This window comes from Peromyscus eremicus, unplaced genomic scaffold (assembly GCF_949786415.1).
Source record: "Peromyscus eremicus unplaced genomic scaffold, PerEre_H2_v1 PerEre#2#unplaced_703, whole genome shotgun sequence".
Taxonomy (NCBI): domain Eukaryota; kingdom Metazoa; phylum Chordata; class Mammalia; order Rodentia; family Cricetidae; genus Peromyscus; species Peromyscus eremicus.
In genome coordinates, this window is record NW_026734939.1 from 15,402 (window position 1) to 42,961 (window position 27,560).

The 27,560-nt window shown below is 47.4% G+C and overlaps 1 protein-coding gene across 5 annotated transcripts; it reads right to left on the reverse strand.

The window, feature by feature from the left end:
• Positions 1–286: 286 nt before the first annotated feature.
• Positions 287–25,151, reverse strand: Hdac6 (histone deacetylase 6). Of its 5 annotated transcripts, none has more exons than XM_059252982.1 (29): positions 24,966–25,150; positions 24,128–24,247; positions 23,912–24,040; positions 23,694–23,782; positions 21,042–21,126; positions 20,903–20,943; positions 20,069–20,165; positions 19,823–19,920; positions 17,604–17,708; positions 17,415–17,483; positions 10,261–10,387; positions 10,101–10,166; positions 9,947–10,006; positions 9,792–9,881; positions 8,879–8,985; positions 8,725–8,792; positions 8,364–8,520; positions 8,149–8,277; positions 7,815–7,983; positions 7,509–7,642; positions 6,841–6,909; positions 6,528–6,720; positions 4,806–4,955; positions 2,907–3,081; positions 2,018–2,472; positions 1,792–1,893; positions 1,515–1,661; positions 930–1,058; positions 287–703 (listed from the first exon to the last, which is right to left on the reverse strand). In XM_059252982.1, the coding sequence occupies exons 1-29, from the start codon at positions 25,071–25,073 to the stop codon at positions 635–637; spliced, it is 3,537 nt and encodes a 1,178-aa protein (XP_059108965.1). In that variant the 5' UTR covers positions 25,074–25,150; the 3' UTR covers positions 287–634. The 5 variants fall into 5 exon arrangements, with proteins under 5 accessions (XP_059108965.1, XP_059108966.1, XP_059108967.1 ...); XM_059252983.1 differs by lacking the exon at positions 24,966–25,150 and adding an exon at positions 24,709–24,886; XM_059252984.1 differs by lacking the exon at positions 24,966–25,150 and adding an exon at positions 24,578–24,689.
• Between the last annotated feature and the right edge of the window lie 2,409 nt (positions 25,152–27,560).

A 27,560-nucleotide genomic window follows, 5' to 3' on the forward strand; every position in this document is an offset into this window, starting at 1 on the left:
CCACCTGCCTCTGCCTCCCAAGTTTGGGGATAAAAGGCATGTGCCACCATGCCTAGTGAGACTCCTATTTCTATGGTGGGCAATCATTTTCTCAGGAATTCTATTAGTTCATTCCCAGTGGAGCCGATCTAGCTGCCTGCTTCCATTTTAGTTAGATTTGGGGGGCATTGGATGGACAGTTGACTTGATAAAGACCCCCCCACCCACTTTCTTCTTCCCTCCCTTCCTCCAGTTGTGCTGGCTGGGAATGAGGGGGTTTTCCAAATTAAAAACAGCTTTCTTCAGGTTTTGTAACAACTTAAACTTTATTAAATATGCAAGGCTGCTGGAACTGCCAGTTGTGCCCTTCAATGTCATCCTGGTGATTGCAGCTCCTTCTTAGGGCTACTAAGTTGTCCCTCTTTCCTTCTGGGGTAGAACAGTGGTGTTCCTCGAGCAGGCAGTGAGCAGGGGCAGATCTACAACCGAACATCGTAGTCTTTTTAAAAGGATTTGCACTTAAACAAGCACCTTGCAAAGGATATTCAGGGATGGGTTTAAGTGAGGCCACCCTCATCCAAGGTACAGGCTGCAGTGAACTAAGCTGCTCTGTCTAAGGCCTCAGAAGGTAAACAGGCAGCAGCAGGTTCTGGACTTAGTGTGAGTGGGGTATGTCCTCCCCAAACTTGTTCTGGTGGGCAGCGCTCTTCACTTCTTGGAGATCCTGAGGAGGAAGCAAGGACACAGTAGGTGAAAGTGAAGGGGGCTCTACTGCAGTCACAAAGAGGCTGTCGCCACTTAGCCCTTAACGGCCGTGTCTCATGGACTACTCACACTCCTGCAAATACCCATGGGGCAGCCAGGCAAGGAGTCTGTGTTCTCCTCTCACCAAAGGGGTGGAGAGGGACAGGGCTCAGTGTGCATGGGTTAAACCCCCTGCCCAGGCTCACCTGGTGGTGGACATAAGCCTGACAGAGGTAACACCAGGTGGACAGGTCAACACAGCTGAGGACCAGTGGGTGTTCCGAAGCTTCATGGTGGTGGACCATATGGGAGTTGACGTAACGACTGCAGTACACCTGAGGTTGAAAAGTGAGGGTTCAGCCGGATGGTGGCGCACGCCTTTATTCCCAGCACTTGGGAGGCAGAAGCAGGCGGATCTCTGTGAGTTCGAGGCCAGCCTGGTCTACAGTGTGAGATCCAGGACAGGCGCAAAGCTACACAGAGAAACCCTGTCTCAAAAAACCAAAAGCCAAAAACCTAAATAAATAAATAAGGTAGGTAGGTAGGTAGGTAGGAAGGAAGGAAGGAAGGAAGGAAGGAAGGAAGGAAGGAAGGAAGGAAGGAAGAAAAGAGAGAGAGAAAGAAAGAAAGAGAGAGAGAGAGAGAGAGAAAGAAAGAGAAAGAAAGAAAGAAAGAAAGAAAGAAAGAAAGAAAGAAAGAAAGAAAGAAAGAAAGAAAGAGAGGGTTGCCTGGCACCAGCTGAAGTTTGCTGCTGGGCCAACCTCTACCCATACCCTTCTTTTGTTCCATACCTGATAGCAAGTCAGACACACCCAGTTCTCCTGGACTGTTCCACAGGTCTCACATGGTTGGGCCACATCTAGGCCTTCTGCAGGAATGGGGCACACTGCCGTCAAATGGGGACACCAGGATAGTGGGGTCACAGCATAAAATACATCCTAGAGTGGGTAGGTAAAACTGAGTAAGTAAAGGATCCCACCTCTCCACGAACATCACATGCTCCTATCTGGAGGCCAGATAGGCAAGGCAGCAGCAGCAGCCATAACCCCAGGCTCTCCCTGAACTCACTTGGCCACTGAAGTTCCCAAATGCCTGTGTCAGCATCAAGCTGTTCATGCTCTGACCTCCAGCTGCTTCTCCGAGTAGGCCCTCCTCAGCTTCAGGGGCCTCCTAGACACAGAAGGAAATGTAGCTGAGAATGCCCACTTCTTGCCCTTTCTATCCTCTTCCCGGGTGTGCCAGGCTTTACCTGAGCACCACCGCTTAGTTCCAAACCACTCAGACTCCCAGTCACCTGCTCAGGGGACTGCTGGGCTGTGGCTCCCTGCACAGGTGAAGCTTCTGTGCCCTCTTTGTCTGCACAGGAGGCTAGAGGGGTTCCAATTGGCTCAGTTTCTTCTCCCATAGCCTCCTCCGAGGTGGTCTGAGTAGGTACATTTGTGGTTGCTGCTGAGGCATGCTGGTCCATTGTGGTTCCTCCCTCGGTCTCCTTTGAGGTGGCCTGGTCCGGTGGGGCTCCACTAGCAGCTTGTTCTGGGGACTGGCCCTGAACAAGCACTGCCTTAGCTGTCTTTGATCTAGTATGGCCTAGAGTACATTCTTTTGCAGATAACGTAGTCTTCCTTAGGCCTGCTTCTGGAACCTTTCCTTTTGGTGTGGTTGTTCCCTTAGCTGACAAAGGACTGGTCGCTTTGGGCAGCTTCTTGATGACAGGCTTAGAACTGGAGCATTCTTCCCTGTCTTGCATCTCTGGAACGATGGAAAAGATACTTGAGTGTGGATACCACCCCCTTTCTGCCTCTAATCCTCCCTCCCTTCTTTGAATTGAATTCCCTTATAGTTTTCAGTTTCTTTCTCTCTTCTTCTTTTCTCCCCCCCGCCCCCCCTTTTTTTTTTTTTTTTTTTTCGAGACAGGGTTTCTCTGTGTAACTTTGCGCTAGACCAGGCTGGCCTCGAACTCACAGAGATCCACCTGGCTCTGCCTCCCGAGTGCTGGGATTAAAGGCGTGTGCCACCACCGCCCGCTTTTTTCCCCTTTTTTAGGTTCTTCAAGACAGGTTTCTCTGTACAGCCTTGGCTGTAGACCAGGCTGGCCTTGAACTCACAGAGATCTATCATCTGCCTGCCTTTACCTCCCAAGTGCTGGGATTAAAGGCCTGTCCCACCACCGCCCGGTCACTCACTCATCATCCGCAAACTGCGCCAGTATTTGCGATGGACTTGGATGGTCTCAGTGATTGAGGCCAGGGCTCCTGGCTGCGGGGGTCGCAGCAAGGTAAGTGGGGGTGGTGGGTCTCCAAGGAGGGAATGGGTGCAGGCAGCCATAGATTCAGAGATGGATGCCAAGTTGTATCCACCCTTTGTAAAAGAGAAGGAAGGTTACAATAAGGGTTCTTCAGGGAATCTTGAGGGTTAGATATTCTGGCTCTCTAATTAGTTCTCCTCCTTGTTCTAGGGCACTAAAAGTCTAGAGTGCAGGGCAGAACCAGGAACAAATGAGTGTAACACACATTTATACGATGGGCAGTACTCACTGTGTGAGGTGGTTGTTGGGGGAATGTAAACTGTGCTGTCAAGTGCAAGATAACAATAACAACACTGGTAATAGTATTAATAAACAAGAGCTTACATTTATTATTTGCTGTGGGCTAGACCCTATTTTAAATATTTTATGCACGTTAACACAATCCTCACAATGACAGATGCTCAATCTGTACAGAAACATGCCCTCATTCCATATCTGTCTTCACACTGTCCAGGAACCCTTGGCCACACATCACATAAAACACAGATCTGACCACACAAATGCACATACATGGCAGATCCAAGAGTTCCTGTTGTGACCTGGACAGGAACAACTAATATTCTCTCTGTATGATCCCCTAACCTGAACTCTTTCCTACTTGATCAAACCTGTTTCTCCTCTTTTTATACATAAGGGAGCCAAGGCCTGGCGCAGTGAGAAGACTGGTTTGAGGTCGCAGCAATTGAAGCAGCAGTGCTGGTATTTAAATGTGCGCTGACAAAATAGTCCACGTTGTTGCCAATATCACCAAGGAATTGAGCCTGCGCCCTTGGTACATGCCAGACATGACATGTTCTACCACTGAACTACTAGCTCATGTTCCTAACCAATACCCTTAACCTTCCATAAGCAGTCCTGGGCAAGCCATAAGTGGGACATTTTGTAAGCCAGTTAAATTCTCTGTGACTTACTGTCCTCATCTCTGGGAACAGCACCCAAGTTTGCTGAGAGGGTTAAGTTACTGTCTGAAAGATGTAACAGAGCCCCCCTGAATGCTTAAGGGAAGTTCCTTGTCTGTGTATCCTGCATAATGGGCGCTAACAGCTTAGATGCAAGACTGTAAAACATCAGTAGCGAACTTCTGCCCTCCAGGGTTCTCCCACTGTGCTGTAAGCCTGTATTTAAGACCTCCTCCCTCCTTCAATAAATGGCATTCGGCATAAAAAAAAAAAAGATAAATTATTACATATGGAAAAAAAAGAAAAAGATGTAACAGCAGGAAGACAGAGCATCTTTACAGTGTACACTGTATGCCAGGAACGCCTCCATAATTAGCCGGCCCCATCTGTAGATCAGGAAACCCAGGCACAGGGGTGGGGGCACCCGTTACTTACAAAAGGTCAGTGAATTTACTCTGTCTCTCTAACATGTTAGGAGCAATTCAGATGTGGTGAAAAGCAGACCTCCAGAGCCAAATGTTCAAGTCTCAACTCTGCCATTATTAAATATGTGGCCTCAGACTAGTTACTATTCCAATCCATTCTCTGATGTGTTTTTATGGGGGGGGGCTTTTGAAACAGGGTTTCATGTAGCCCAGGCTGGCCTCAAACTTGATATGTACCTGAGGATGACCCTGATCCTCCTGCCTCCTCCTCTCAAGTGCTGGGATTATGGGTTTGTGCCACCACAACCAGCTAGTTCCTCTGACCTTGAGAGGAAAATGAGCTAAAGAGACTCTACCTCACAGCGCTGTTTTGACAACTAAACTGGAAAGACTGACAAAGCCAACTCTTCCAAACTGCCCTCCCACCCTGACAGGAGGGATCAAGAGAGTTACCTCTAGGACAAGGATAATGCGGCCATTGGCAAGGCCCATCAGCAGGTGAGTAAGGTGGGCATAACCCTCAGGTGTCACTTGGCAGCCACCCAGCGGGTCCCCTTGTGCAGCATCAAAGCCAGCTGAAACCAGCACCAGTTCTGGGTTAAACTGCAGGAAGGAGAGAAGAGAAACACGGCCATCAAGGCTTGGGTGGGCAGCAAGTGATGGGAACAAGGACAAATGAAGGCATGGAAATGTAAGTCAGAAAGCAGAGGATGTGAGAACACAGATCTGAAAAGAAGGAGCAGAAGACAGGGAAACCAGGAGAAACAGACATGGACAGCCTGTCAGAGACAAGGGTATACCCACCAGAAACTCAAGATATTTGGGGAGACAGGGGCTGGAGAGATGGCTCAGCAGTTCAGAGCTGGCTGCTTTTCCAGGACTCGGGTTCAATTCCCAGCACCCATATGGCAGCTCACAACTGTCTGTAACTCCAGTCCCAGGGGCTCTGATGCCCTTTTCTGGTTTCCATGGGCACCAGGCATGCATGTGGTACGTAGATATATATGCAGGCAAAACACCCAAACACATAACATAAATAAAAGCTGAAAAAAGGTATTGGAGACCCGCTACAAACTGACAGAAGGGGGCCTGAGATAGTCATGGGATAGCTATGGATCACAGAGACAAGGATACATGGAGACTCAGATGGTAAGAGACAGTGAGAAGAGAAATGGAGACAGAGCCATGTCCTCTCTCCCACACACAACAAGGGTCAAACATGGGACACACATGCACATGACGCAGGCTTTTATACACATAATATATACTAATACGAGTGTCATACACCCCCACTCCCAATCTTACAACCCCACACTGGCAGGACTGCAAACCACACCAGTCACACACATATACTTGGTTTCTCCTGGAGACAAAAATACACAGCCACTCCTGCATAGCCACAATGATGTACATATAGCCACCACAGTTATAATGGTTAGACACACTCTGTTCGTGCCCACAGGAGGCAATCGCTTGCACACGGTTGCAGACACATAAAGGGTAGTGACTGCCACCTGTGCATGGTCACATGCATGCAGATCTAAAAGCACACTCCTAAGGCCAGACTTGCAGACTTATGTCCTCAGTGAGTCAGTCCCACACATGCCACTGGTCGGCCCCCAGCTCACACACAGCTAGGTTACCCCTGAGTCGGAGCACTCGGAGAGAGCCAACAGAGACATCTGGACCCAGTCAAACAGACATGGATGATTATCTCACTACACCCCCCACATTCGAAGGTCTCTCTCGAGTTATCACAAGACAGCAGCATCCAGTGGCATCCAGCATCACATCTATCACATACAGAAAGAAAGAAGATGATAGCCACTGTGCAACATTACACACATGTATCCAATCTCCTGCCTCCCTTGTACACACAGTTCCACAGATAGCATCTCTTGCAGATACCCTTATAACCACGCAATCATGATGGCAGACATATCCAGGAGACACACACACGCATAGACATACAGCCAAGACAGTTGTTCCCATATAAAATGTCATAGAGAGGCCATTCACATGCAGCCATATGTACATGGTCAGACAGATACATAAGGCCATCACTGCCACCCCTGTCCCAACAGCCACCATATGATCAGTTACCTGGTAGTCAAACACACATGCTGAGGAGGCAGATAGGTGCTGCCACCTACACAGATGTCACATGAGCCTTACCTCATAGGCGATGGGAAGTACCAGACGATACCAAGTAGTCAGGTAGTCAGCGTCACCCATGCGGGGCCCATTCCAGGGCACATTGACAGTGAAGCCTATACCGGCAGCTCGGCCTACTTGGCTACTGGCACCCTCGTCCCCCATGGGGAAGAAAGTGCCACGGTCGTACCGGTGCAGGGACACGTATAACACACTGCCAGGGAGAGGACAGGATGAGAAGGGGGCCGTGACAAGTTGGGGGCTACAAACATTCCTGCAAGGATGGTTTAGCACCCTCCCACACCACACTCTTGCTAATAGTCCCATCTCTCACCTGGGGTCATCTTCAAACATGTGCTGAGTTCCATTACCATGATGAACATCCCAATCCACGATCAGGATCCTGGGGGAGGGAAATAGCTCCTTTTAGCAGCCTAAGACATTTAGCCCTAGGAGAAGGAGGGCTATGCCTAGCTAGACTCCTGGGGTCTTCGGAAGCATGTGGTGCTGGGTAGTAGGACCATGGGTATCTTGAGAAAGCACTGGCCATCATTTTAAGACTGAAGGCCCAACCTTGGTTTCCAAGGGCTTTTCTATGGGCCTAAACAAGTACTTGAGGCTAGGTCCTAGACTCTTCTGAGGACTGACTAGGGAACAGGGCTCCAGGCCTGGTTGGCTAATGTCACATGCCAAACCCTAAGTCTTTTGGAGTAAGTACCTGGAGCCTGGGCTTGGGCTTTGTTGGAATGACCTGTTAAGGATCAGGAATGTTGGTGTAATATCCTAGATCCTAGTTCATTAAGCATCTAGATGACATGATCTGGTGACACTAACACAACCCTTCTGCCTCTTTTGTAGTCAAGTGCTGTCCAGTGGACCCTTGCTTGTTTCTACAAAAGCTCCTGGGACTGTACCATGGATCTGCCAAGGGAGACTGAATGGGGGGAGGAGTGTCCAGGTTCCTTCAAAGATCGGGTTTTGGGGTCTCTGGGGAGCCCTCACCGCAGGGCACGTCCAGCAATGGCTTGGGCATGGCGAGCAGCCACAGCTACAGAGTTGAAAAAGCAGAAACCACAGGCAGCATCTGGTTCTGCATGGTGTCCCGGAGGGCGCACTATGGCAATGCCATTCAAAACCTGCGGAGAGGAAGGAGCAGTGGGTAAGACCCTGGCCCTCACTCCTGTCCTTTCCCAGCAGACTCTCCCACTGCCTCTGTCCTCCTAAGGAGGGGCAGGGAGTCCTCTCTTTCTATTTCCTTAGGACCTCATCTCTTCAGCCAAACTGCCCTGGCACCCCGAGAAGACGTACCTCTCCTGAAAGCACAGCTTCCACCAGGCGGCAGGCGGCGCCTGCAGCAAGCTGGGCACAGGTGAAGGTGCTGGGGCAGATGTAGATGGAGTCAAAGCTGGCACCTTCACGGTGCAGCTCCCGGGTTTTCATCTTTTCTGTGGCCCGGATACGCTCGACATACTCGGCGCTGGAGACACAAAGGAACAATGAGCCACAAGCTCATCCCCGGGCAAGGTCTTGGACCTCTCTAGGTGGGCAGTAGCTCCACCCACCATGGAGTAGAGCCCCAAGCCTTACTCCCAGAACTTCCCTATAGTCCTGCACCTGACCTACCCCTGGCACAGGGTCTGACCTGTGGCAGGTAAGAAGCTCAGCATCCATGGCAGGCCGCACAGGCAGGATGAGGCAGCGTGATGCAAGGCCCAGCTCCTCTAGGTGGCACATGATCCGTAAGATGCGCTGAGGTGTCTCAGGATGATGACTAGTGGTGGGGGAAAACCAGAGCTGGGGGTGTAGTGACTGAGGTGAGTGATCAACCATCACTCACCCCCGCCCTTGAGCACATACTTGTCCCACAGGTTGCAGTGGCTCATCATTTTTTCGTCATAGACCAGCCCAGTGCGTTCCTGCAGCGCTGGCCATGCATCCAGTGGTAGTGCGGCAGCCTGCCAGCGGCCTTCCTCATCTTCCTCTTCTTCCACTTCATCTTCCTCCTGGGGCTCGACTAAAGAGGGGCTCAGATCACCCGACTTCCTGAGTCTGGATCCCATCATATTCTGAGACAAATGTGGCCCAGACAAAAGGCCTAAAACCCACACGGCCCTCCCCTCCAAGGCATCCCAGGAAAGCGAGAGGGGATCTGGAAGAGAATATCCCCAGTAGCTCATTCCACGTCTGATGCTGATCATGCCCATTCCCCACCTCCTACCTGATCCCGAAAGGATCTCCCAGAAAGGTTCAAGGGCTTCTAGAGTGCAGGAGATGGAAGTCCGGGCACTGGGGGTGGTGGAAGCAGGTATGTGATAAAATGGCCCCCAGGCAGGTAATAAGGGCTCTCCATTCCCCCATTTCCCCTGGCTCACCTTGCGCAAGGTGCACCAGGGAACTCCAGCATGGGGCAAGGGTCTCCAAGAAGAGTGTGGAGTGATGCACTGACACCCTTAGCCAGGGCATGGAGGTTATAGCCACCCTGGGGAAGGAGTTGGGGGAGGCAAACAGAGGGCCAGATATTACCAGGGAATATACTGATATATACTGATACTGATAACAGCAACATTATTTGGGTACATACTATATGTCAAGCAACAAGAAATTTAGAGGGTGACTTCATTTAACTCACTGGACAATAATGTAAAGTGATTAGCAGAGGCACAAAGAATTATGAAGTGGTAAGGCTGAGCAAGGAACAACTTTACAAAAAAAGTCCCATGAAAAAATTTCAAGAATCAATTATTTATGATTATGAATGTTCTGCCTGCATGTGTGTATGTGTACCACGTGTGTGCCTGTTAGATCCCCAAGAACTGGAGTTATGGACAGTTGCAAACAGCAAGCTGGAATCGAACCCAGGTCTCTGCAAGAGCAGCAAGTGCTCTCAACCACTAGAGATCTCTTCAGCCTCCAGGAATAAAACTCTTGTTTTGTTTTTAGTGGTACTGAGAATGGAACCCCTTGCATATATCAGCTAAGCATTCTACCTTATAACTCCATCCCCAAGGCCCAAAGATCTGTTCTTAAGCCTTCAAGTGGGCCAGTGAGATGGATCAGAGGATAAGAGGGCTTGCCACCAAGCCTGATAACCTGAGTTCAATCCCCAAAAAGAATCTACATGGTGGAAGGAGAGAGCCAACTCTCACATGTTGTCTTCTGACCTCCACACACATCATGGTACATGCCCATAGTGTATGTACAGGTACATACAAACAATAAACAAACAAATATAAACATTCTAAGTCCTTTAGGATCTACAGGGTTAGATGAAAGTGAGTTACTCACCTCCAGAGACAGAATCAACTTGCCTCCTGCCAGACCCATGAGCAAATGCGTTAGGTGGGCAAAGCCTGGTGGAGTGGTGGACATCTCTCCCTGCGGGAACATGAAGCTCAGTGTACTTCCCTTTGCCTACCTAACACCCGGAGAACTTGCCTTACCTTGGGGTCTCCATGGAGAGCATCAAATCCAGCAGCCACCAGGACCAGCTGAGGCTGAAACTGAGGACGGGAACAGACTATGTGAGAACACCCACCTTCACAGGTCATCCCTCAGTGTTGCCCCCCACCCTCAAATTTCCTGGATCTCCAAGACCTCAAAGGCAACTGGCAACAGGATGTTCAGGAAAGCAGCAATGTAGTCAGCATCCCGCATCCCCACCTACAGACACAGACATGTGATACAACAGTCAGTCACCTTTCTTGAGCCTGTGGGAGGGCAAGGCTAGGCTCATTTTAGGTGAGAAGACACTGACCTGGTTCCAAGGTACATTGATGGTATATCCTTGGCCTTGGCCAAAACCTGTAGTGGACCAGTTAGAAGCCTTAAGGTGGGGCCAGAACCGACCCTGCTCATATCGGTGGATGGAGAAATAGAGGACACTAGAGGCAGAGAAAGAAATGTTGAGGGTTGCATAGTATGTGTTAACGCAACCCCTAGCATAGAAAAAATAAGGGAATTGAAGAGTCCAACTTAAGGCTCCCAACCTACAGCTGCAGGGATTTATTCAACAAGTTGTTTTTTTACCAACTACTCAATTCATTCTCTTGCTCATAAGTTTTTCCGATTCTCAATCTATACTCTTACTCTTAATTTTTCCATTAATTTACCCTTCTACTCATTCACCAACTTATTCCTTTTCCCATTCATTACTCCTCTCCCAGTAGTTTACCCCTTTTTTCTACATATTCATTGATCTCCCACAGGAACCCTTCTGTCAGTGTCCACCCAATCTTAGACTCAAGTCTAAGGTCTCAAGAGCTACTGAGTCGACCCAGGAACCTGGGCAATGATGACCCTGTGAGGAACACTAGTCATGTCTTCTCACTGCTCCCCGCAGTGTTATTATCCCAAGGTAATAACAACACTGAATACTGGAGGTCCATGGGGGACTTAGGGGAACTTATCTGCAGAAGCCAGCCAGGGCTGTAAAGAGTCTCATCAAGTCCATGCTGGGGAACTTAGAGATTCCACGGAAAGAAGTGGAGAGATGCAGAGGCCAGGAATGAGGAAGGACAGGGCTTGGTTTTGTGTGTGGAGCTAAAGTGAAGGACGGTGTCTGAGGCTGCCATAAAGTCAGTGAGGACAGTCCTTTTTCCTTAATACTTCACAAAGCCATCTCTACTACTTCTATTTCATAGATGAGAAAGTGCCCACAGGGGTGAGAAGGACCAAGACACAAAACTGATGCTGAAAAGCCACAATGTACAGGTTCTGACTAAAAAGATAAAATCTGTAGGCTCAGACAGAGAGGACATATGTACATGCTCTGGGTGAAAAGACACGATGAACAGATTCTAGCTAAAAAGGCATGATATTCAGGTTGAGACTAAAAGAACATGATGGACAGATTCCAACAGAAAGCAGAGGGCTTGGGGGGTTAACTCTGCTTGGGGAAAAATGAATAATCTATCATTTATCTGTCCATCCGTCTGTCCAGTTACCCTCCATCTGATCAACTACACCGTGCCTTGTTCCAGTAGTCTGAGGCAGTAGCCTATACCCGCCTCCTTTTTATGGGAAATGAAAAAATAGTGGTGAGCAAAGAATCTAGACTAATTCAAGAAAGATATCTTCATATATGTTGATAATATAGCTGTGAAATTTAAAGGATATAAAAATGATACTTAAAAATGATTAAAAGTATCTTGGAATTGGGGAATGAAATCCCCGTAAAAAGCTTTAACCTGCATGGGTCTATGCTAGGTCCTCTGTATATACGCTGTAGTTGTTTAGGTTGGTGTTCTTGTGGGGCTCCTAACAGTGGGAGCAGGGGCTGTCTGACTCTTTTGCCTACTCATGGGACCCTTTTCCTCCTACTGGGTTACCTGGTCCAGCCTTGGTATGAGGGTTTGTGCCTAGTCTTATTGCATCTTGTTATGCTGTGTTCGGTTGATATCCCTGGGAGGCCTGCTCTTTTCTGAAGGGAAACAGGAGTGAATCTGGGGGAGAGGGGAAGTGTGGGGGGCAGGATGGAGAGGAGTGGCAGGAGGGGAAACTGCAGTCAGGATGTAACATATGAGAGAAGAACAACAACAATAAAGCTCTGGTCCTGAGTGGGTAGAAGATGATTCTTTGTTTTGGTTTTGATACAGGGTTTCTATTATGTAGCTCTGGCTGGTCTGCAGCTTGTTATGTAGACTAGGCTGGCCTTGAACTCACAGAGAACCACCATGCCCAGTCTGGATTATTTAGTTTTGTTTGCTTAATTATATTATTTTAAAATTTATGACATTGACATGTAAATACTGGCTTTAAACCTTCAGCAAAGTAATGAGTAGAGGAAAATAACTACACTGGAGAATAGGAATTTTCCTCAGAGAATAAATAAGCAAAGACTTAAAGAAACCCAGCTCCCCAACAGCTCTCAGTCAGAGAACAGAAAACAGCACTCATAAAGTGTAGTGGTGCATGCTATAATCCTAGTACTTGGGAAGCAGAGGCAGGTACATCTCTGTAAGTTCAAGGCCAGCCTGGTCTACAGAGTGAGTAGCCAAGGCTACACAGTGAGACCCTGTCTCAAAAGACAAACAACTAGCATCCAAGGAAACTAGGTTTATAGAGTAAACACAAGAGGATTTTATTTTTATTGATTGATTGGATTGAGTGTGTGTGTGTGTGTGTGTGTGTGTATGCTGCTATGTATTGAATTGAGGGCTTTACACAGCCCAGTAGATGTGTGTGTATGTGTATTCATATGTGTATGTGTCATGTAAAAGACAAAGGACAACCTTGGATGTTGTTACTCCAGAATCATCCACCTTGTTTTTTGTGATAGGGTCTTTCATTGGCTTGGAGCTCATCAAGTAGGTTAGGTTTGCTGGTCACTGGGCCCCAGGGATCTGCCTGTCTCTGCCACTCCACTACTTGGGATTGTAAGTGTGTACCATCACTCTGGCTTTTTAAAATATGGGTTCTGAGGATCAAACTCAGGTCCTCAGAAGCGATTTACTGACTGAGCCATCCCCAGACTCCAAAAGGGTATTGTACAGTGAGGTCCACCAACTTCAAGTGTAACAGTGGACTGATAGAACAGGTTTACTCTCCACCTTTCTGACACCTCATGCAAAGGACAGTAGAGGTGCCAGCCATAGCAACGCATATATATAATCTCAGCACTCAGGAGGCTGAGGCAGGGGGATTGAGACTTTAAGGATAATTTAGGTTACATAAATGAGACTATATTTTACCCCACACCCCCAAAAAGCTTATTCAAGTCTTACTCATTTTCTCAGACATGATACTGAGGTTCATGCTTTTTTTAAAATGCTGGGGAGGGAAGCTAAACCCAAACTGTAAGAAACAGTTCTACCACTGAGCTATACCTCCAATGAGTAATATGTTTGCTAAAAATGAATCCCTAATTTTAAAAGATACATTCGAGAATTTATGCAGAAATAATCCAGGATTAGAGTAGAGGGTGTAGATATGGAGGAAATAAACTGGCTTATTAATGTTGAAGCATTTAACCCAGGTTGCTACAAACAAACAAAATAAAGAATACAAGTGGAAGAATTTAAAAAGATAAAACAGAAGAATTAGTTAAGTATTGAAATAGTAGAGATGACAGAAAGAGCCAGAGATTAAAGATTAGAAAATGAAGTGAGGAGCTGGAGAGATGGCTCAGTGGTAAAAGAGCACTGGCTGCTCTTCCAGAGGGTCTAGGTTCAACTCCCAGCATCCACACAGCAGCTCACAGCTGTCTGTAAGTACAGTTCCAGGGGATCTGACACACACCTTTACAAAGGCTGAGGATTATAAAAAGAGATGTTGGGGGCTGCAGAGATGGCTCAGAGGTTAGGAGCACTTACTGCTCTTGCAGAGGACCCCGGTTCAGTTCCCAGCACCCCTATGGCGGTTCACAACTGCCTTTAGCTCTAGTTCCAGGGGATCTGACTCCCTCTTCTTACATCTGCAGACTCATGCACACCCATGGTATACATCCATACACTAAGGAATACATATGAAAATAAAATTAATTAAATAAAAAATGTGCACTCTATACCCCCTCCCTCAAAGTGGCATTCTTTTTTTCCTGGTATTTGCAAAGTCCAACCTAATGCCTGGATCTTTTCCCACTGTCCCTGAACTTGAGATCTATATCAGCAGACATCCTGTTTCCATTCTGGGGAAATGCTTTTTAGGAACACAGATCTACAAATAGCACAGCACAGTAATCTCATGATGGCCTCAAGAACAGCCCTTCAATTTGAGGTATAAATAGCCAAAAGGAGACACTTGAGGAAAAGCACCAATATGAAAGAGAAGAACCAAGAAGATAATTCAGTTAGCCTCAGAATGAAGAGATATAACATGGAATGGGAGAAAACTTAAGGCACTTCTAATTCTTTGTTTCTTTCAAGACAGGGTTGCTCTGTGTGGCCCTGGCTGTCCTGGAACTCGCTCTGTAGACCAGGCTGACCTCGAAACTCAGAGATCTGCCAGTCTCTGCCTCCCAAGTGCTGGGGGATTAAAGGCGTGTGCTACCAAGGCCCAGCTCTAATTCTTACTCTATAAAAACAAGCTCAGGAACGAGAGGGTATAAAAACAAGGAAGAAAATGCTTGTGCCGATCAAAAAAATGTCTAGCTAGAGAGGGTGGCACATGCCTGCAGTCTTAGCATTTGGTAGGCTGAGAGAGGAGGACCTCAGGCTGGAGGCCAGCCTGGACTGCAGAGAATAAGATCAAAGCCAGCTTGGGCTACACAGTAAGATCTCATCTCAAAAGAAAAAAGTCAGAGTACATAATTCAATGGGAGGACTTACAAACAGAATTAAGGCCACCTCTCAGGACACTGAGCAAAAGTAAAAAGAGATAGAAAACATGAAATAAGCCATCTAGGAGAGGAGAGAGATGTCAGCAGTGAAGGGGATTTTTGCTCTTCCAGAGGACCTGCATTTGGGGTTTCAGCATACACGACAGCTCACAACTGTAAATCAAGTTCCAAGGAATCCAATGCCCTTTTTTGGCTTCCAAAGGTACTAGACATGCACACAGTACAGACATACATGCAGGCAAAACAGCAATATACATAAATTTTTTAAAAATAAAGGTTTATTTTTAAAAAGCCGCACAGGGCTGGGGATGTAGCTCAATTGGTACAATGCTTGCCTAGCATGTACGAAACCTTAGGTTCGACCTCTAGTGTCTTAGAAACCAGGCCTGGTGGCACAGGGCAGGAGGAAGAAGAGTTCAAACTGAAAAAAATCCAGACCATCCCTTAGGATTGAGGGTTTGGAGCAGGAAGTCAAAATGAAAAGGCAAAGAAGGGAAATGAAAATTAGATAAAACTGTAAGAATAAAGTGGACTAGATGAACCTTCATTTGAAAAACTATGTAGCAGAGAAACAAAAGAGATCTGTTTAGAGGAGGTGGATGTGGCACAGGTCTTGGCCTCCCTGGCATCCATGTGGGAGAGGCAGAGTTAAGACCACTGCACTTCATGGGCAGAGGGCAAGGGACTCTCATCCCAGACAGCTACATATTTGCCCTGGCCCTGGAGTGTAAAAGGAAAACACCTCCTGTCCCCACTTAAAAACAATAGGTCATCCTCAGCTATATACAGAAGTAGAGGCCAGCCCGCGCTAGAGACCCTGTCTCAAAAGTCAAATCAAAACAAAACAAAATCCCATAAAGGATCCAGCCAGGAGGTTTAACATCTAATAGGAGTCAGAGAGGACAGAGAAACTAAAGCTATTATCAAAGATGTAACATAAGAACATGTAGCCGTGCAGTGGTGACGCACGCCTTTAATCCCAACACTCGGGAGGCAGAGGCAGGTGGATCTCTGTGAGTTCAAGGCCAGCCTGGGCTACAGAGTGAGATCCAGGACAGGCGCCAAAACAGAGAAATCCTGTCTTAACACCCCCCCCCAAAAAAAACCACGTGCAAAGATAGAAGGTGTAGGCTGCAGATGTAAAATATCAACCCATTGCTAAAGAGACTTAACAGGACCTAGAGTTCATGTGGATAGCAGATGGCAAAAAGAGGAGAGCCTAAAGCCTTTCAGAGAGCAAAACAGATCAACTCAGAAAGAAGTGAGAAAGACAACTGGCATCAGCACCAAGTGCTGGAAAATAGTAAAGCAATGTTTAAAGAACAAAGCATCAAGATAGGACCAAGGGCCACGAGAGCACAAGTGGATTCTATATAATAAATTGGATGGAAGGCCAGATAAAACAACTACTATTTACAATATAATACCCCCTAGTAGCAAACACTTAACCATTTTCTTTCTTTCTTCCCTCCTTCCTTCCTTCTTTCTTTTTTTTCTTCCGAGACAGGGTTTCTCTGTGTACTTTTGGAGCCTATCCTGGAACTCACTCTCTAGACCCAGGCTGGTCTTGAACTCAGATCTACCTGCCTCTGCCTCCCGAGCGCTGGGATCAAAGGTGTACGCCACCACCGCCTGGCTTCACTTAATCATTTTCTCCAGGAAGGATAAACTAGCACCCTTCTGGGGTAAAGTCTGGCAGCATACGCCAGACCTTAAAGCATGTCGATCTGCCTGACTCAGCAACCCACTATTAGAAATTATACAGATATACCTAGAGATGTAAATTCTGTATTTACAATACTATTCATAGTAGAATTGTCTACAATAGCAAAAACTAGGAAGTATCTTAAATGTCCTAGGATTAAATGACCAGAGCTACAAGAATGCAATGAAATACTCTATAGTCTTTATAAAAAATAGGATGCTTTTGTGGCATCAACATGGTAAATGTGTCCCCAATACAGTTAGATGAAATAAAGCTGCTAATGAACATATGGAGAATTATCCCATTGGTAGTATATTATTAATAATAGTGAATATCTCTGTATACATAAAAATCTATGAGGCTAAAACCTGAACTGTCAACTTCTTATTTTCTGTGTATATGTGTGTAGGTGTTTGCATGCTATGGTGTATATATATGGAGGTCAGAGGACAACTTGTAGGAGTTGATTCTCTCCTTCCACCATGTGGGTCCTGGGGATCAAACTCAGGTTGTTAGGCAATCACCTTTACCTGCTGAGCCATTTGCCAGCCCCCTATTTAATTTTAAAGAATAGTTTGAAGTACTGTTAAAATAAACAAAGTATTAATTTGAGGTCCATTCCAGCTTAGGGGTAAATGGTTGAACAAGATCTCCAATTACTTTTAAGTCAAATCCCACCTCTTTCACTTGTCTGCATAAAACTAATTTCCTACTCTGCATAAGGTTCAGTTTCACCATCTGTAAAATGGGAACTCCATAGTTCTTGCTTCAGAATTCAGAGAGAGCAGACAACCAGGGAGCAGTATATTTCCTCGCTCCCAGGCCAACTCACTGAATGTGAATGCCTTTCCCTCCTTCCTAACACCTATGGCTGGGTCTCACAGAAGTAGTTAGGAGTCCAGTATTTAAGGTGGGACTTGGGATATACCTGGGGTCCTGGTCGAAGATGAACTGTGTTCCTTGACCATGGTGCACATCCCAATCCACAATAAGAACCCTGTGGGCAGGAGAGAGGGGAACTCTGTACAAGGGGATCAAGTGAAATAGGGAGGAAGAACCTAGACCATGGTACCCCTCTTCCATGCTACCCACATTCCATCCATCATTTGTTGCTGACCTCTGAATGCAGTGCTTCTTTTGAGCATAGCGGGCAGCCACAGCCACATGGTTGAACATGCAATACCCATCCATAAGACTGCGCTGGGCGTGGTGTCCAGGAGGCCTAAGCAAGAAAGGGAAGGCTACAGATTTGGGAGTCTTCCTCCCATGCTCCCCATTCTTCCAGCATAGATTCTGTCAATCTGCCAGCAACTGAGTAACTGTGGCTTCTGAAGCTTCACAACCCCCAATCCAATGCTCTCTCATCAAAGGAGATTTAAATACAACCATTAAAATGTATCCACGTGCCAGGCGGTGGTGGCACACGCCTTTAATCTCAGCACTTGGGAGGCAGAGGCAAGTGGATCTCTGTGAGTTCAAGGCCAGCCTGGGCTACACAGTGAGTTCCAGGACAGCTAGGGCTACACAGAGAAACCCTGTCTGGAAAACAAACAAACAAACAACTATACAATACAGTGAAATTCTGTCTCAAAACAAAACAAAAAAAAAATGAAAGAGAGAGAGAGAGAGAGAGAGAGAGAGAGAGAGAGAGAGAGAGAGAGAGAGAATGTACCCATGCATGCATTTGGCATCGTAGCACATGCCTGTAATACTAGCACTCAAAGATGTTGAAGCAGGAGGATCTATATAGTTCAAGGCCAGCCTGGGATATATAGTGTGAGCTCCTGTCTCAAAAACAGAACATGAAGTTAGTTGTCCATACATACTTTCTCATACCCAGTCATTTTGCTACATGGCCTTAGCTGAAACCTATGTAGTAAACATTGCTATGTTCGCATTGGGGATTTAGCTCAGTGGTAGAGCGCTTGCCTAGCAAGTGCAAAGCCCTGGGTTCGGTCCTCAGCTCTGGGAAAAAAAATTGCTATGTTCATAAATGTGCCACTGTTATTTGCTATGGTATTTGAAGCAGCAAATGACTGAGAAGCAAAATGCCCAACAGCATGAGAGTGACTAACTCAGAAAGTATATTTCACAATGGCATCTCACTCAGGTATAACCCATACACTGTTAAGAGAAAGCTTTCAAAAACATCTAAGTTGTTGTTGTTTAATGCACAGAAGCTGGGCGTTAGTGGCGCACGCCTTTAATCCCAGCACTCAGGAAGCAGAGGCAGGTGGATCTCTGTGAATTCGAGGCCAGAGTTAGTTCTCAGACAGCCAAGGCTACACAAAGAAACCCTGTCTTGAAAAAGCAAGAAAAAAAAATGCAGTTTGGAAGGGCATCGTGTGCTTACTGCCACCGGAGATTAAAAAGGGAGCAAGGACAAAGGCTAGCTTCTGCATTTTATCAGTACTAGGGAGTCGGCTGTGGCAAGATAGGCTATGATTTTCCATGGCAAGAACAAAACAGAAAATGCTATGGGCGAAAATCTGAGATGTCACAGTTTGTTGGCTGCATCTGGATTTCAAGATGTTCCAGATAGGAAAGAAATATGTACCTGTGAATAAGTGGACTATGACACTTATCACTTACTAACGAGACTATCTGTGAGAGGACACAAGTTACTGATTACAATGACTATCTTTCAGGAGTGCAGCCACGAGGAGAGGAGAGAGGAGAATTTTTATTCAACTCCCCTTTGTGCCTTTTCACTCTTTAACCACATGAACATACAGTACCCAAGTTAACATATTTTACATTTGAGGGAAGGATTTTTTTTTTTTTTTGGAGAAAGTATCTTATGTAGCCCAGGCTGGCCTCAAATTTACTCTATAGCTCAAGGTAGCCTTGAACTCCTGATCCTTCAACATTCACCTCCAAAGTACTGGTATTACAGACATGGACCTCCATGCACCACTAGAAGATTTCTTTTTAAATGTAAGAAACTGCCAGGCAGTGGTGGTACAAAACTTTAACCCGCCAGGCGGTGGTGGCGTGGTGGTGGTGCACGCCTTTAATCCCAGCACTTGGGAGGCAGAGCCAGACGGATCTCTGTGAGTTTGAGGCCAGCCTGGTCTCCAAAGCGAGTTCCAGGAAAAGGCGCAAAGCTACACAGAGAAACCCTGTCTCGAAAAACAAAAACAAAAACAAAAACAAAAACAAAAAAACCTTTAATCCCAGCACTCAGAAAGCAAAGGCAGGAGGATCTGTGAGTTCAAGGCCAGCCTGGTCTACAAAGCAAGTTCCAGGACAGCCAGAGCTACACAGAAGAATCCTGTCTCAAAAACCCAAATAAAGTGAAATAAAAATGTAAGAAGCCAAAAGCTTGAGTCCTACCTGATGACGGCCATGCCATTCCGAATCTCAGCCCCCAAGACCGCATCTACCAGCCTGAGGACAGAGCCTGTGGCCAGGCAGGCACATGAGTATGAGTTCTGGAGACAGTGGAGAGCCAGAGAGAAAGAATGAGAAAGGACTATCCATCCTATCTATTTAGCCTCTTTTTCCCACAGTGAGGGTGGTATGGATATGGGAGACCCCGGAACTGCTGCCACACCCTGACCTCACAGTTCTCATGCATACCGGATGCAGATAAACTGAATCATAGGTGCCTGCTAGTATGCGAAGTTCTCCTTCATTCATGTACTGGGTTGTTTCCATCAGATCAATGTATTCCAGGCTGGGTCACAAGACAGAGGATAAGATTTAGAGCCCTATCCTCTCTCCCAGCCACACCTTCTACAAACCAGGCCTCTGGCCAAATCAGGCCTCCACAGTCAACCTAGGGGATCAGCGGAGATGTAGGCCACACTCCCTATTTCTTCTCTAGCCCACTTCAGCTCTACGGCTGGACTCACTGCCCACTCCCCCACCCCCCCACCCCCGCCTCTTGGAGCTCAGCTCAGATACTCTCTCTGCCAAGCTAGTTTTCTGTGAGTCACACTGTACCAGGCCTCTTCCTCTGAGTTCCTACAGCCCCCTAGGAGCCTCCTGATGGCTCTGCCAGACATCCACCATCAGTTAACAAACCACATTATAAGAACTCGAGCCTATCCCAGGCTTAGGATCTATAAGATGCTGTCAGGTACCTGACAAACATATTGACCGTCCTGAAGAACCAAGATTTTTTTCTTTGGAGGGTGGGAGGCTTTTTCAGACAGGGTCTCACATAACCCAGACTGAACCTGCTATGTAGGTGTGGACTGTCTTGAATTCCTGAATCTCTTGTCTTCCTGTCCCAAGTAATGGGATTATAGGCATGTAATCACACCTAACTGGAACTTAGGTTTTTCGAGCAATGACAGATTCAGAGAGGCTCAGGGACTTGTCCAAGGTTGGCCACAGAGTCTATGGGATTCTTTCCTGGTTGGGCCAGAGCATCCTCCTCCCTGCCCTACCACACTCCCAAGTTTTCACCTGTGAACCAACATCAGCTCCTCCTTCTCAGCAAACCGGGCCTGGGGAGACACGAGGGATAAAGGGGCTAGAGCACAGGCCATGCCTAGGTCCTGCCAGTTCCCTACCCACCGCCCGCATGCCGGGGGCGGGAGTTCACCTGAAAAGACACACAACGGTCCAGGAGGTTCTCCAGAATCAGCTGCTCCTTGATGGCATGGAGCCGCTCAGGGCATTCAGGGAAGCTAGGGAGGCAGAGATGCAGTGACTGACACTGACACACTGACACACTGACACACACACACACACACACACACACACACACACACACACACACAAACAAGCACGACACTAGTGACCGTATCTGCTCTAGTCACATCTCCCATCCACACCCCTCCCCCACAGCTGCTCATCCCTTCCCTGTGGCATCAGCCTTTCCTCTTGTCATTTCTGAAGTCATACACTTTCCTCCAACAGTCCCTGCTGCTGTACACAGCAGCAGCCAGTGGTGAAAATTCTACTACTCAAAACCCTTTTGTAGCTCCTACTCCATTCATAGTAGAAGCCAAAATCTGTATCACACCTAGAAGGCTCTAAAAAAAGATCTGTCCTATGATGAGAAATCCACTGGAGTCTGCTTAAAGGGTAAAGGAACTTATTAGGAAAGAAAACTCACTAAACAGGATAGGAGAATCGTTGCAGGGTCCTGGAAGGCTGAGGTACTTTCCTCTGCTACTCTGGCTGCCTGAGTCAGTCCACTCCACCCAATCCCACAGGGGAAAGAGACCAGCCTACGTGTGGTCTCAGGTCTTAAAGGTAGCTCCCAGGCTACACCCCAGGGGCAGGTTGTTCAAGGTCACAGGCATGTAGAACAGGTATCCAGCACATCATCATCCAGGGGCTGTGCTTCAAGGTCATAGGTTGATACTATCCACTACACTGTCCCCACCCTTTTTCTGACCCTATTTCTTACCACAGGCCTCCTCTTTCACTTTGTTTTGCCTGCAGTGGTCTCCTTGGTCTTCAACTGAACAAATACCTTTCAGCCAGGCCCATGGGCTTCAATGTCTTTTGCCTAGGACACTCTTCCAGAATGACTCCATGGCTCACTCCCTTAAGGCCCAGTTGTATTTTTATTCAAGTGTCAGCAATGCCTTCCCTAGGTGTTGATTTAAAATAACAGAAGCCCCCTTCTACCCCAGCTTCACTCTCCCTCCCACCTCAGTTCTTCTGGACAGTTCTACCACTCCCCTTTACGGCTTTTGAAGGCAGTTTTGTTACTGCTTTATCTCTAACCCCTCAACAAATGTTGACCATAAATGAAACCTTTTGCCATCACGAGTTAGTTTTAGGTCAGGAGAGGGGAGAGAGCTACTGTATTTGTAAACACCAGTGTAATGATTAACAGACAATGGCAGGGGCTGGTAAAATATCTAAGATCAGATGGGAGACAGGTAGTGGCCAGTCCAAGACTTTTGTGAGCATCTCAATAGTTGTGAAAGTTGAAAGAGGGATCAGCCAAGGGTGAAGAACCCTCTCAGCCAGAGGGTGCCTGGCATGCTGAAAAAATAGCAAGGAGACCAGTGTGGGTGAGGGGAACTGAAGCAAATGAGGATTGGCTGAATAGGTCACAAACGGTGATGTGGAACCAAATCACGTGGAACCTTGGAGGCCAGTCTAAAGCTTTAATTCAGACTTTACCTTAAGAGCAATGCTCTGCCCTTGAAGTATTTTAAGAAAGGGAACATCATCGCAAACCTATTTTTTAGGCTTCAGTGTAGAGGCTGGAAGCAGGGGACCAGTGAGGAGAGGTCAGATAGGGAATATATTTTGAACATAGAGCCAAAAAGAATAAGCAGATTCTTCTGAAAGGTAGAGCAGATACAAAGTATATTTCAGCATAATGTCTCTTCCTCAAGGAAGGCTCGGGGACTCCGTGGGCTAGCTACTAGTCCAGGGCCGTCTAATAAACACTTCTAGCCAAGTGTGGTAGCTCATGCCTGTAATCTCAGCACTCAGGAGGCTAAGACAGGAAGATCATCAAAGGTCTGAGGATAGCTTAGGCTAAATAGTGAGGTCCAGGACAGCCTAGGCTATGGAGTCAGATTCTGTCTCAAAACAAAAAAACAGGGGCTGGAGAGATGGCTCAATGGTTAAGAACACTGACTGCTCTTCCAGAGGACCCAGGTTCAATTCCCAGCACCCACATAGCAGCTAACACCTGTCTGCAACTCCAGTTCCAGAGGACTCAACACCCATGGCAAAACACCAATGCACATAAAGTAAAAATAAATAAAATTTTGCCGGGCGGTGGTGGCGCACGCCTTTAATCCCAGCACTCGGGAGGCAGAAGCAGGCGGATCTCTGTGAGTTCGAGGCCAGCCTGGGCTACCAAGTGAGTTCCAGGAAAGGCGCAAAGCTACGCAGAGAAACCCTGTCTCAAAAAACCAAAAAAACAAAACAAACAAACAAAAAAAAAACCAAAAAACACACGAATTCCTAGTCACTTTGTCTTCGTTCAAAACTTCATCCTGTTGTCAGCTGTTTAATGATCTCCCCTCATACTCACTAATCAGCTGAGAAGGGACTTTTCTACTTTGTTCACATATACCACCAACTCTTGACACACAGCAGACACTCGATGTATGTGTTGGCTTAAAATAGAACTCTTTCAAGAAAGATCCCTACCTCCCTAAGTCATCTGCTTCCAGACTACAAGCTAGACCAACAAAAGATCCGTTCTTGCTTGGGGGAGAGGGGGGCAAATGTGTAAATTTCCTACTTTGGGGACAATCTGGAGGTCATCTCTCACCTGTCATCCCAAAGGCAGTGGAAGTCATTTAGCTGCTCATCAAACACCAATCCAGTGCCAACCAATACTCTTGTCTCAGGGTTCAGATCCTGCAGGGGAAAAGAAACACAGATTCACTCAGGGCTCCAATCAGAGAGAACACGGTATACTGTCCAGGATGTGGAAAACCATTGTTTTGTTCGGTAAAGAAGGACAATCTGCAGCCAGGCTTCCCTCACCAGCTCTTGGAGCCCCGCGATCAGGTCTTCATCAACTGCTTGGTTGAGCTTCTTCATTTTGCCTTTTTTCTTTACCTCTGCTAGATTGGGGCTTGAGTGGGGTGCAGTACCCTTCTTAACACCTCGTTTCTGCCAATCAGAGACAAGGATCAGTCTGGACATGGCTGGCTGGCTGCCTTTCCCTCCCCCCTCATCAGGGCCGGTCTGGGGCCTCACCAAGGTGGCGCTGGAGTCTTGAGGGGGCGACTGGGGATTGTGTCTACCCCTTCGCTGCCTGGTAGAAGAATCTTGGCCGGTGGAGGTCATGGCTGAAGAGCCTTCGCCCCTGGCACGGCTCTAGCAGGGGTGTAGCTGGCAGTGAGGCCCCTGGAGTGTCCAGAGGACCCACATCCCTGTCCCTTTCCAGGCCCCGCCCCTATTCTAGATCGCATCCTTCACGCTGTTCCATTCCCGTGCCTTCTAAACCCCGCCCCTCAAGGCCATCTTCTGCCACCGAGGAAACCTGGTCTCGCCCGTTCCCCTCGACCTCGCTGCTTTTATACGAGTCTCTTTCCTCATCTTGCCCTTTCACTAAGCAAGATAACCTCAGGCTCAATCCGGCTCTTCTAAAACCTGCCCTTTCCAATCACCGCCCCCCACCCCTCTACTTCCCAAACCCTTTCATACCTCTAATCCTCGCCCAGAACGCTTGGCTTCTGCAACCTGCCCTCTTCAGCCTATCTCCCTGGATAATCACGGACCCTTCTAGTCCGCCAGGCCAGGCTGCGGCGGCCTCGGCACCACCCTTAGAGACTTACTTAATTCCACCTCCTATCGGGCCGAACTCGCACCTTCCACAGCCTCTGCTCTGGCTCGGATCCTTTCACCGTGCCCCGCTGCTCAGGGGAAGCCCCTTTCCAGCGGAATCCATTAGACCCCACCCCCTTCTCCGATGCCTACCGTTGAACCGAGCTCCCTCCGCCAGAACCAAGCCTCCGCCCCCTTCACGCTCCCTCCGCCAGAACCCAGCCTCCGCCTCCTTCCCGCCCGGCCTTCGACGCTGGCCAATCCTTACCGCTCTACTCATGGAGCGCGGCCCCTTTCTCAAACTCCGCCCTTGGCTAGCACCGCCAAATTCCCGGCGACTTGTGTGGCTCCGGGCACCTGATCCCTTCTTTTCCATTGGGCTGAGCGTTTTAATTTGCCCGCCCACGACCAGCCCACAGCGCGGATCTAGTCCGTCCCCAACGGCTCTGGTGAATACCACACCTCTCGCGAGCTCACCAAACTATCGGGCCGTATTGCGCCTGCGTAAAAGATGACTCACTGGTTCGAGACCCGGATCTACCCCTAGCAATACCCGCCCCCCGTCCTCACCCCCCACCCCCATCCACTGCCGCCATTCAGATTGCTATGGCTGCCATTCTCAATTCCAGGCTAGTCATCTTAGGAGCCCTACGGACCGGCATCGGTTGTGCCGTGCAGTGATTCGAGAGCAAATCAAAGAAGCTGGGGCGTTCAGAAGGGACGTCTTCTCGGGGATTCCTGCACTGCGCTTGGTGATGACGTAGCTAGGGCAGGCAGGTGACTAGTCCGATATAAAGGCTAGTGATAGACTATGGACGAATAAGGGAAATGAGAGCGATGATAAGTGTTGAGAATTTTCTGAGTTAGTAGTCACTACGATGGTACTCAAGAAGCATCTCCGAATGTTAGCCATTCACATTCTGCGAAAATGGGTAGTGCACTGAAGGAGTCGCTAAGGGGCACACCTTGGCAGTAAGCTACACCTCTGTGATGTCGTTCGCATCGTTATGGCTGCTTTGCAGACAACACACAGAGGGACTTAGACATATGATCTAGGACAAGTCACAGCTCTGTCCTCAGTGTCCTTATCTGTAAAATTGTGATGCTAGAACCAAGGCCAGAATGGACTTGGAAGGGATGTTTCTCCTGGATGGCAGCTCAAGCTACCTGCCCCGCTCCACTGAGTAATCAAACTAATAGCATGTAGTGGACGGGGAAGGGAAAATTGTCCCCGTGACTCTTTGGGACTCCCACTCTGTGTCTAAGTATCAGGCCCACAGGAGGCCAATTTGTCCTCCTGATCTCCTCATTCTCTCCCATTTCCTACTGGGCTGTACGCTGAAGCTGGAAAGAAACTTCTGGAGTTCTGCATCACTGACTAGCAAACAGATTGACAATCCCATAATCCAGTAGCCAGACCCTCTGACCCTCTTGCAAATGTCAGTTTCAGCCTCCCCTATTGCCTTAAGGGCTATGGGTCTAAATCTACACACACTAAGGAAAATATATAATGAAGAATATTCTGGGGGTGTGATGCCTGCAAAGTAATATATTAAAGATGATTCTTATAAACAGGGAAGTCTCATTTCCTGTACAATCAGAAGAGGTTCCTGTACAACAGGAGTCAGTAAATTTTATGAACAGTCAGATAGAAAATAAAGGCTTTGCAGCCACATGTAATCTTTCTTTTTTTTCTTTTTTCTTTCTTTCTTTTTCTTTTTCTTTTTTTTTTTTTTTTTGGTTTTTTTTTTTTTTTTTTTTTGGTTTTTTGAAACAGAGTTTCTCTGTGTATCCCTGGCTGTCCTGAAACTTGGTCTGCAGACCAAGCTGGCCTTGAACTCAATCCACCTGCCTCTGCCTCTTGAGTGCTGAATTAAAGGCGTGTGCCACCATGCTCAGGATATTTTATTTATTCTGCCTGTATGTATGCCAGTGCCTAAGGATGCCAGAAAGGGGCACTGAATCCTCCAGGAGCTGCAGTTAGAAGTGTTTGTTAGAGCCGTTTGACGTGGTGCTAGGATTCAAGCACTGAGCTATCTCTTTAGCGCAACAGTCATTTAAAACACTAGTTCTCAACATGTGGGTCACGACTCCTTTGCCAAGCTTCTATCTCCAAAAATATTTACATAGCAATTCATAACTGTAGCAAAATTACAGTTATGAAGGAACAATAATTTTGTGATTGGGGGTCACCACAACATGAAGAACTATACTGAAGAGTCACAGCATTAGGAAGGTTGAGAACCACTGATTTAAAACCATAAAATTTGGCACACAGTGTGGCTTTTTTCCCCCCAAGACAGGGTTTCTCTGTGTAGCTCTGTGCCTTTCCTGGAACTCACTCTGTAGTCCAGGCTGGCCTCAAACTCACAGAGATCCGCCTGCCTCTGCCTCCTGAGTGCTAGGATTAAAGGCATGCGCCACCACTGCCCGGCCCCCAGTGTGACTTTTAATGGTCTCTGCTGCAGAGTTCTTGGTTTCCTTCATCTGGCTGATTTCTTTTCCAGAATGAAGGCAAATGTGCTTTGATAGTTTTATGTCAACTTGACACAAGCCAAAGTCATCTGAGAGGAGGAAACCTCATTTAAGAAAATGCCTTCACTGAGCTGGTCATGGTAGCACACGCCTTTAATCCCAGCACTTGAGAGGCAGAGGCAGGCGGATCTGTGTGAATTTGAGCCTGGTCTACAGATCGAGTTCCAGGCCTGTCAGGATGATTACACAGAGAAACCTTGTCTCAACAAACAAACAAACAAACAAAAACAAACAAAAACCAAAATCAACCAAAAGACTAGGCACAAACCCTCATATCAAGGCTGGGTGAGGTAACTAGTAGGAGGAAAATGGTCCCAAGAGCAGGCAA